Source organism: Papaver somniferum, chromosome 2 (assembly GCF_003573695.1).
Source record: "Papaver somniferum cultivar HN1 chromosome 2, ASM357369v1, whole genome shotgun sequence".
Lineage (NCBI taxonomy): Eukaryota > Viridiplantae > Streptophyta > Magnoliopsida > Ranunculales > Papaveraceae > Papaver > Papaver somniferum.
In genome coordinates, this window is record NC_039359.1 from 126798857 (window position 1) to 126810458 (window position 11602).

The window sequence follows — 11602 nt, forward strand, 5'->3', positions numbered from 1 at the left end:
TTCCATAATGGGTACAATATCTTGTAGAAGGTAGTAAGAATGAAATTCTTAGTATGACTAGATATGTAATGCATGTTGATGATGACCCTAAAACTTATGCTGAGGCAATGAGTTCCAGAGATGCTATTTTCTGGAAAGAGTCTATCAATGATGAAAAGCATTCACTTTTGTCTAGTGGTACTTGGATATATTGTGATTTACCTTCCGACGTCAAGCCTATAGGATGTAAATGGGTATTCAAGAGAAAAATTAATGCAGACGGTTCCATTGATAAGTTCAGAGCCAGACTAGTTGCTAAGGTTTATAAACAACGACATGGAATTGACTATTTTGATACATATGCTCATGTTTCTCGCATCTCATCTATTTTTTGTTTAATTGCACTTGCTTCTACACACAAGTTAATTATACATCAAATCGATGTCAAAACCGCCTTTCTAAATGGTGATTTAGTAGAAGAGATATATATGGAACAACCAGAAGGTTTCATATTGCCAGGCCAAGAAAAGAAGGTTTGCAAGTTGGTAAAATCTCTTTATGGCTTGAAGCAAGCTCTCATGCAATGGCATTAGAAGTTTGACAAAGTAGCTTTGTCACATGGTTTTGTTGTATATGATATTGATAAATGTATCCATAGTAAGCATGATAGTTCTGGATGTATGATTCTCTGTTTGTATGTTGATAATATGCTTCTTTTTGGATTTAACATATCTCGTGTGGAAGAAACAAAGAAGTTTCTTAACTCTAACTTTGATATAAAGGACTTAGGGGAGGCTAATGTGATCTTGGGAATCAAAATCCCAAGAAAGGGAGATGAGTTGGTTTTAACCCAATCTCATTACATTGAAAAATTTCTCAAGAAGTATGGTCATTTTGATGACAAACCAGTCCCTACTCCTTTAGAACCTACTATAAAGTTAATGAAGAATACTGGGCGTACTCATGCACCACTTGAGTATTCTAGTATTATTGGAAGTCTTATGTACGATATGCATTGCACAAGATCGTACATAGCTCATGCCTTGGGATTGCTATGTCGTTTCTCAAGTAACCCAGGAGATGAGCACTGGAAAGCAGTTTCAAGAGTGTTGGCTTACTTGAAAGGAACCATTGATTATGGTTTGCATTATCAAGGCTATCCCGCTGTATTAGAAGGATACAGTGATGCTACCTGGAACAATGTAGAATCCAATTCCAAGTCGATTGGTGGATGGATATTTACATTAGGAGGTGTTGCTGTGTCTTGGAGCACCAAGAAGCAGACTTGTATTTCTGACTCAACGATGTTGTCAGAATTGATAGCGTTAACTGATGCATGTAAGGAAGCGTAATGGCTTAGGAACTTACTTATTGAAATCCCATTTTGGAAGAAGCCATCTCCAGCAGTCTTGATTAATTGTGATAATCAAGCTACTATCTATAATGTCTCTAACAAGACTTATAATGGAAAGTCTAGACATGCAAGTCTTAGACATCAAATAGTAAGACAATTACTCAAGAGAGGAGTAGTTGCTCTGAACTATATTGAAACAAGTAAGGACTTGGCAGACCCATTTACGAAAAGTCTCCCAAAGGTAGTGGTTTCAATAAAGTGTAAGGAAATGGGACTAAGGTCTGTGAATGAAGTTTGATCACCCATAGCAAAAACCCAACCTATGTTTTGGAAAGGATAAACAAGGTTAAATGTGGTACCAACAAGTTATGGAAGTGATTATGGTGCACTAAGAATAAAACTTCCCATTTTCTTATTAGTGCAGGTTCTGCGGGAAAACAGGATGGATGAAAATCCTTAATAAGTTTAACTTTTATCACAAGGTGTTTCGCAGAAACACTTTCGAGACTTACCTATATGAGTATGGAAATCAGGTTGTTTCCTAAGAAAAGAATACCGTTCTCTAAAGAAGACTCATGAATCCAGGATTTAAGCACATGGTCATTAACATGCTAGCTATAGAACACACTATCTTTTAAAATCAATATGTGTGCATTCCGGTTTTATCATTAGGGGTACTTGGTTCAAGACTAGTTTCACCACTGAACCTCGATAAGGCTTTGAATTTCTTACACTAAGTGACGGTTCAAATCCAAAAGATACCTATCACTTATGTATTGGTTTCAACGATGATGCTTATTCTCAACTAAGCGTGAACTACGCTGGCTTGATCCCACTCGGGTACGTAGGCAGTCACTTGGTGATGCAGCGAGTCTGATTTAAAAATTATTAATTTGTTTTTTTGTGTTTTTCTCATTTTTGAAAATAGGGCGAGAATGTTGGAAATTTTCATAAATGTTTGCCGATATCCGGGGGTATCCGGGGGTGTAGCCCCTCCCGGCTGTGTTCGACCAAAAATTTCTACGATCGTGTTTTTCATCCTCTTGTTTAACCCAATTTTCCAACACAAATATCGTGTTTTATATCATTTTACTAAATTTACAACAAACGTGTACAACAAAAACAGGAAAAAACTAGTGACAATTTCGCATAAAAATTCAACAGCAGCATACACTGATTAAAACTAATTAAATTGAGTATAGGTTAAAATTAACACAATGACCATTTCACCATTTCTAATACCCTAATCTAGCTACGTATCTTCAATTTTTCTTTCTCTTTGTCTCACTCAATCTATGAAATATTCTCTAAATCGAGAAAAATGTCAAAAATGTACAAGAAATGTACAAATAAGTGATACCTTCTCAATACAACAATCTTTTTGTCACTTCCTTTATGCCTTTTCATTTTCCCTAGCTATTTATATATATATATATATATATGATTAAAGCTAAAAAGAATCATCTAATCCTTTTTTCAAAACCACTTCAAACGTATCCAAATCAATCAATCAAAATGTATTTCACCGATTCTTTACTCAATTAATGTCCTAATGATGGTGGCGGTGGCGGTGACAATGATGGCGAGTAAAAAAGCGCCGATAAATAATGCTTCGAATCGGCTTTCCATAAAAGTTCAATATCTTGAGCAATTTTCTTTGCATCCATCGACGTACCAAGTAACCCACGTTTGGTGAACCCTACTGAGTAGAGCCCGTACTCGCCTTTCCATCCATTCGGAAACGGCTTTTTCGGTAAACCATCTTTCTCTGAAAACAAATTTGTATCCTGGAAATCATTCAAACAAGAAAAATTAGTATCTTGCACTTGGATGATCTTTTTTTGTGTATTCGTCTCTGCAATGGTACCATTTTTGGTATGTGGATTGTCAAATTTCGAAGACAAAGCCTCGAGAGTACTTATTGCAGAACTCATGAAATGAAGTTATATTTGGATGTAGCTAGATGCATAAGCTAGAAAATAAAAACAAAGAAAACAACATAAATAGGTTGGTTACCTTTAGCCAAGATGGTACATTGCTTTTGTATCCGGTGGCTAAAATTATAGCATCAAAATCTTCAGCTCTCCCATTGACAAAGTGCACCTTATGAGTGGAGATTTGATTTATGCCTGGGCATACCTGCACAATTGCCAACATGAAGTTATGTCAGTTGCCAGTCCAAATTCATGACATGTATTCGAAAATAAATCACTATCAAATATGGGGCACGATCTTGCAAAGGTTCATACCTTGATAGAACCGGATCTGATTTCAGCTAAAGTTCCAACATCTAATACGGGTGTTTTTCCGGTCGCCATCTTCAGTTCGATCGGACCGATTTTAGGTCGGTCGAGGCCGAGTCGGGATGTGTCACCAAGGAAGAACCAAGACAGGAATAGTAAGAGTTGATCGACATAACGTACGTGAAGCCACTTGAGCAACCACATTGACAACCCAAAAGTTGATACCCCAAGCATCTCTCTTGGCAAGATGTGCGCCTGCAGACACAGTAAAAAAGTTAATTAGTAAAAAAATCTTGATTAGTTAGTGGGTAATTAATTAACCCCACTTTGAAAATCTTATTATTATGATTCAATTTTCCTTTTCTTTCTTCTTTTTAGTACTTTTAATCTGTTTATTTCCAAAAGAAATATTTCTTTTTTTTGGTCTTGGAATTGCTCATCATATTTCAAGCATGCGTGTGAAACTCAAGAAAGTTTAAGAAAATAAAGAGAAGATTTTATTAATTATAGCTAAAAAGAGTTCCTTTCGGTTTGATTCGATCATTGGAACTCAAAATCACACTTAAGAACAGATAGAAAAATTAATTTATAACTAAAAAGATGTTTATTTATTTAAAACAGGAATGCCAGAGCCGAATTACAGTGTTTTATCTGAAAAGTTCATTTTAGTTTTTGACTTCTTTTTTACTAGCTAAGAAATTTATGTTACCATGCTTTTACATCCACGAGTAGAAAATAAATAAATTTTTTCCGTAAAATATTTTTTAAAACGCAGTTTGATCTAGACCGTGGATTTATGAATTTGAACTTAATCCGAGAGAAGAAAGAAAGAATGAAAAGCTTACCTTATTTCTGACTACAAGAGAAGGACTGGCATCAGAGTTGCAGAGATCCAAACAAACTTCCATTCCTGAATTTCCACAACCAACAACTAATACTCTTTTGCCACGAAATACATTGCCGCTTTTATACACGCTGGTATGGACAATTGGTCCTTCAAATTCATCCATTCCTGCAATCACCGGTACAATCTCTTCGGCATTCTCTCCGGTGGCCACTATTAACCATCTAGTTACGTATTCCATTTCCTCATTATGCGACCCTTTAGTCTTTACTCGCCATAACCCGAGACTGTGATCGTATTCAGCACAATCCACGCTTTCGTTGAAATGTGGTTTTAGATCAAACTTTTTGGTATACGTTTCCAAATAGTCGACAAATTGCTGTTTTGATGGGTAAGTTGGAAATTCCGCTGGAAATGGCATGAGAGGTAGCTCACAAAATTCTTTCGGAAGATGAAGACGAAGACGTGTGTAAGATTTTAGCTGCCACAAAGAAGCTATGCAGTTAGACCGCTCTATGATAACGCTAGGAACACCTCTGTCACTTAGACAAGCTGCTGCAGCAAGACCAGACGGTCCGGCACCGACGATCACCGGACCTGGTACACAGACATGTCTCACATTTTTTATCGTGTTCTTACCAAACGGATCATGAACTCTTTTTCCTTCCATTTCTTTTAAAAAGTCCATGACAATAAGAAATATAAGAATGGAAGAAATAGTTAACAGAAATAACTACTTTTCCTTCCAACTGAAAGTTGCCAAGTAGGAAATGCAGAACTTAAAGTAAACCGAATAGGTGGTTGGTAAATCTTCGGACGGAACTATACCGTGAATCCTGAACGACTGAACCGTAGCAACTTGATTAATGAGTTAAGGCTAATCAAGAAAATTGATTACGATAGAATGTTTCCTTTTCTGGTACTGGTAGTAGGAGGAGGATGATGATGAAGAGGAGCAGAGGAGGAGAGATAGCTCTTAAATGAAGAGAGAAGATAAAGAGAGAGTGGGAGATCCAACATATTTATAGCAAGAAGTGGCTAATGGTGGTAAAGGCAGTAAGCTATTGGAAGCTGGGGACCTCTCTTTAGTTATTTTAATAACTACCTTTAACCAACTATCTATGAGATATCATCCTCTCCAAATAACAAATTCAATCATCATTTTATTTTATTTTTTGATTCCTTATTTAGATTTTTATTTATAATTCAAGAGTGAAGAAGATTCACTTTTTAATGAATCACATAAATTGTCACTTAGTAAGATTAAATCTTGATTCATAAAGCTGAATTAGGCAATAACTCTAATATATGCAAATGTGGACAAGTATTGAGCAAATTAAGTTAAATCCTTACTTGGAAGGCACATCAATGCAGAACAAGTGGTTTAAACTACTTGTCCCAATCAGGATAATTAGAAGCTTTCTACTGGTCTCCCCCTATTATTGATTTAGAATTTGGAAATTGGAATTTTGAAAGGCTATGTTTCTTTATTTATCTTATATTATTATTTTCTTGTCAAAACCCTTCTTTTTTGCAATGATCTTTGTGGAAGTACATTGCCAAACTTCCACAAACAATAGTATTTTTTTCCGTTTCACATTACGTTGTAGTGTTGATGATGATTAGGAGGAGTTATTTATGTACAAGGTACCTAAATACCTAAATATAGTTGTACTTTATACATAGGTGTAGCCGGATATGATTTTTTGTTTTGTTTTTGTGAACAAAGTGAGCCGTAGAATTTCCTATAACAACCTTTTTTTTTCATTAATAAAGAATTCGATGTCGACGAAATTCAGTTTATATAAAGAGCTTAAAAACCTAAAATATTAACAACTCTTTAATTAATAAAATATTTGGTACTGTACTGACAAATTTCGAACTCAAGCTATTCCCACGAAACTTTTTTTCTATCGATAAAAAATTTGGTATCAACGATTTTCTTTTCCATTTTCAATTAATAATCTTTTTAGGGTTGACGAGTTTTGAACTCAAAGTATGTCAATATCTAATAATTTTACCACTTTACTAAGTAACATCGACAACAAAAACAATATTTACGAGTAATATATTATTTATCACCAAAAAAATACTTATATTTCCACAAATGTAGAAACATCTCGAAAGCTCAAAGAACTAATTTCAAGTCAACCCATTTATCACATTCCTCCAACAATCGAGCGGATAGGGTTCTTCGACGGAGACTGATGAGTAACAACATAAGTACTTCTAACTTACAAAGAGTGCATAAAACAATAGCATAACGCCATGTCGCCATATGTTCCATTTTGATCGAAATTGGTGAAGCTTAAGCCATAATATTGGTATTAGGTATATCCTCTGCATTATTAGTGGGATAATGATAAGCAAGGAATATTAACTGAGTGAAACCCCTATGTTTTTATTAAGACCCATGAATATGGTCTGGGATATTGAGACCGTAAGGGTAAGTCTTTAGATTAAGTCCAATAATGTGGGTCTTTAGATTAAGTCCAATAATGTAGGTTTAAACTCTATTAGGGTTTTGGGGTCTTGTATAAATATTCAACGTGAATGAATGAGAAAGGCATAACTTAATATTCATAAAATCTAACATGGCATCAAGAGACAGAGTTGATTAACAAGAACCCGAGAACCCTAATCCAGTAAACATGGCGGATGATACACAATCATCAAAAAGAGGAAAAGTTGTAGAGAACAGCAGAGGAGGTAGAGGACAGGGCAATGTACGTGCGCATAATTTGAACATCTCAGCAGCAGCGGCAACTCATTCTGGCGCTGGTTCTTCATTAGATGTATCAGGATTGACGGGCGTGACTGCAAGTCAGGTCCAGCAGGTGCTTGAATATTTAAATTCAAGAAAATTCAGTTCCCATCTACAAGGTAAGACAAATCAAACATCCTGGATTATAGATACAGGAGCTACAAATCATGTCACGTGTAAAAGAGATGATATGATAAATGTGAAAGATATTAGAGCATGCTCTGTGGGACTGCCAGACGGAAAACATGCCCAGTCTGAGAAAATAAGAACTGTTGTTCTTCCTGGTGGTTTGAGATTGGACAATGTGCTTTATGTGCCACAGATAACTTGTAACTTAATTTCAGTTACACAGCTCATTGATGAGGTAGTATGCAATGTCCAATGTACTAACAGTTTATGTCTTATACAGGACCGGTTGACGAGGAAGGTGATCGGAGTGGGTGAGCGACGAGGTGGACTATATATTTTCTGTGGTGTGCCTACAGTTAAAGTGCTTGCGGTTAGTAATGATACGTATGAGCTGTGGCATCGACGATTGGGACATCCATCAGAGAAAGTGTTACAACAGTTACCAGGTGTGGGTAGATTATTGAAGAAGAATAATGATGCGTGTGATATTTGTCCGCGTGCAAAACATCGTAGAAGTAGCTTTGCTAGTAGTTTGAGTAAATCCAGTTGTAGTTTTGATTTGGTTCATATAGATTTATGAGGACCTTATAAGACGCATTCGTTTTCTGGAGCTCAATATTTTCTGACAATAGTAGATGATTTTTCAAGAGGTGTGTGGATTTATTTAATTCAAAGCAAAACTGAGGTTGAAACAATATTTCTTAATTTTATTGCTCTTGTGAAACGTCAATTTGGTAAAGAAATCAAAATTGTTAGAAGTGATAATGGAACTGAATTTCATGCGTTGCGTGGATATTTTAAGACTAATGGGATAGTTTTTGAGACGTCATGTGTAGGAACACCTCAACATAATGGAAGAGTTGAGAGAAAACATCAACACATAATGAATGTGGCAAGAGCTTTAAGATTCCAAGCAAATTTACCGATCCGTTTTTGGGGAGAATGTGCATTAACGACTGCGTATTTGATTAATCGTACGCCTACACCTATTCTAAACAACAAAACTCCATATGAAGTTTTATTTGGGAACCGTCCCCATACAATCAGTTGAGAGTGTTTGGTTGCTTGTGTTATGTGCATGATCAAAGTAGTAAAGGGGATAAGTTCGCAAGTCGAGGTAGGAGATGTGTGTTTCTTGGTTATCCTTTTCGGAAAAAGGCGTGGCAAGTATATGATTTAGATAAAAGACAATTTCTGGTTTCAAGAGATGTAGAGTTTTATGAACATCAGTTTCCTTACATATCCAGGGTACCTGATAAGCCAACTGAGATAGTTCGGGCTAAGAATGATGTGTGTTGGAGTGATGACGAAGAAAGAGGAGTAGAAGAAATGGTGCAGAGAGAGGCTGAAATAGTTACTGAGAACCCGGAAGACATTACTGAGAACCTAGAATACATTACTGAGAACCCAGAATACATTACTGAGAACCCAGAAGACATTACTGAGAACCCAGAATACATTACTGAGAACCCAAAATATATTACTGAGAACCCAGGAGACATTACTGAGAACCCAGAATATATTACTGAGAACCCAGAAGACATTACTGAGAAACCTGAATATATTACTGAGAACCGTGTGGTCTCAAATGAAGAGGTGCAGGAAGCTAATTTGGGTGAGATGGGTAAAGGAAAGCGACAGAAGATTCCGTCTAGTCGACTCAAAGGTTTTGTGACGCACACCGTACGAGAAAACAGTCCATCATGTACTCACTCTCCACAATCATCATCCTCAGGTACGTCGTATCCTTTGACATATTATGTTAGTTGTGATAGATTTTCCGCAGTTCATAGAAAATTTCTGGTAGCAATTACTGCTGGGTCTGCACCTGCAAGCTTCAAAGAAGCTATGAAGCATCCAGGATGGCGCAAAGCAATGGCAGAAGAAATACGAGCCTTGGAAGAACAAGGAACATGGGAATTAGAAGAATTACCGCCGGGAAAGAAGGCACTCGGCAGTAAATGGATTTATACAGAAAAGTATGATGAGAATTGACAGTTGGTGCGAATCAAAGCTAGACTGGTTATTTTTGGGAATCATCAAGTTGAAGGGTTGGATTACAATGAGACATTTGCACCAGTGGCGAAAATGACGACAGTGCGGACTTTTCTAGCTGTTGCAGCGATTAAGAACTGGGAAGTGCATCAGATGGATGTGCATAATGCATTTCTTCATGGAGATTTGGAGGAAGAAGTGTATATGAAGATACCACCCGGATTTGCTAAAGATAAGTCTAATATGGTGTGTAGGATGAAGAAATCTTTATATGGTTTAAAACAGGCTCCTCGGTGTTGGTTTGCAAAATTGTCTGCGGATTTGAAGAGTTATGGTTTCCGACAGTCGTATTCGGATTATTCTCTTTTTACTATGACCAAGGGAAAGATGCAGCTTAATTTTTTGGTCTATGTTGATGATTTGATTGTCGCGGGCAATGATTTGGTTGCGCTTCATCAGTTCAAAATATACTTGGGACAATGTTTCAAGATGAAAGATATGGGAAAACTGAAGTATTTTCTGGGTTTGGAGGTGGCTCGGAGTAAACAAGGTTTTTATATATGTCAGAGAAAATATGCATTAGATATCATCATGGAAACAGGTTTATTAGGTGCAAAACCTGCAGAATTTCCAATGGAAACAAATCATCGTCTTTCTTTGGACAAAGGAGATTGGTTTACAAATGTGGAGAAGTATAGAAGACTAGTTGGTCGTTTGATTTACTTGTCCGTGACTAGACCGGACCTGGCATATTCCGTGCATATTTTGTCTCAATTTATGCAACGGCCAAGACTAGCACATTGGGAAGCAGCTCTTCGTGTGGTTCGATATTTGAAGAAGAATCCTGGATAGGGAATTCTGTTGCGCTCTGATAGTGGTCTTAATTTAAAAGGATGGTGTGACTCAGATTGGGAGAATTTTCCCTTAACTAGACGCTCATTGACTGGATGGTTTGTTCTTCTTGGAGATTCACCAGTGTCATGGAAAACTAAAAAGCAACATACTGTTTCTCGTTCATCGGCTGAAGTGGAATATCGTTCTATGGCGGCAGCTACGTGTGAATTAAAATGGTTGAAACAATTACTGCGTGATTTGGGAGTTCATCATACACATGGAATGCGCCTTCTATGTGATAGTCAATCGGCTTTATATATTGCTCAGAATCCAGTTTTTCATGGGCGAACGAAGCATATTGAAGTTGACTGTCATCTGGTTAGAGATGCTATAATACAGAAGATTATCACGCCTTTGTATACTCCTACAACAGTGCAATTGACGGATATTTTTACTAAATCTTTAGGGAAATCTCAATTTCAGTTTCTTATGTCCAAGATGGGCATGTGTGATCTCCATGCTCCGTCTTGAGGGAGGGTATTAAGACCCATGAATATGGTCTGGGATATTGAGACCGTAAGAGTAAGTCTTTAGATTAAGTCCAATAATGTGGGTCTTTAGATTAAGTACAATAATGTAGGTTTAAACTCTATTAGGGTTTTGGGGTCTTGTATAAATATTCAACGTGAATGAATGAGAAAGGCAGAACTTAATATTCATAAAATCTAACAGTTTTCATTCTAAAATGCCACTTTATATTATTATTCCGAGTCATATGACCACCACGGACATTGACCTTCTTCATTTGGGGTATCAGAGAGCAACTAGTCGTCCCTTTTGCTTGGTCACATCTCTATTACATCTGATACTTGATTTATGATACAAATGGAATGAATGTCATTCTCAATAGTAGCATCACTAAAGGGTAGCGATTCTTACAGTTCCTCTGCAAATAATTGTTTGTTTGAACAGAACAATGTAAATAAGTGAGTGATAACAATATATCGTTGAATTGCAACCTAATTTATTTGACTGTACTAAAAACTGAATATTTTTTAGCAACTAATTGTGTGATAAAATTGTTGGATACCGGTATAGTATTATCTTTAGTTTTAATCGCAGTCAAATAATTTAGGTGCGGTTCACGGCACATTTTTAGTTTTAAATCACAGACTTCCACGTTCACAGCAGCCAAAGCAAACTTACTTGTACAGTTTGGAGAGGATGCTAATTGGCGTCCCTAAGAGGCTAAGAGATATCCGGTACAAATGTTTTCTCCCCAGATGAAGGGGTCGTAGCATTATTTATATCGTCCTGTGACTCCTGTCCCAGGTGCACGACGGACCATCAAAGACGATGTCTATCTCTGAGGAACGGCCGCGTCATAACGCACGACGTGTGCCGCTGTGTCCTGTATAAATCTTCCAAATCCAACCCCATTAAATTTGTCTAAAATCGTT

The 11602-nt window shown here is 36.8% G+C and overlaps 1 protein-coding gene across 1 annotated transcript; it reads right to left on the reverse strand.

Annotated features, from left to right (window-relative positions):
• Nucleotides 1–2521: 2521 nt before the first annotated feature.
• On the reverse strand, nt 2522–5390 carry LOC113353918 (indole-3-pyruvate monooxygenase YUCCA2-like). Its single transcript, XM_026597390.1, has 4 exons — nt 4422–5390; nt 3583–3831; nt 3350–3472; nt 2522–3120 (listed from the first exon to the last, which is right to left on the reverse strand). Exons 1-4 carry the CDS (start codon nt 5106–5108, stop codon nt 2875–2877), a joined length of 1305 nt encoding a protein of 434 aa, XP_026453175.1. The 5' UTR covers nt 5109–5390; the 3' UTR covers nt 2522–2874.
• Between the last annotated feature and the right edge of the window lie 6212 nt (nt 5391–11602).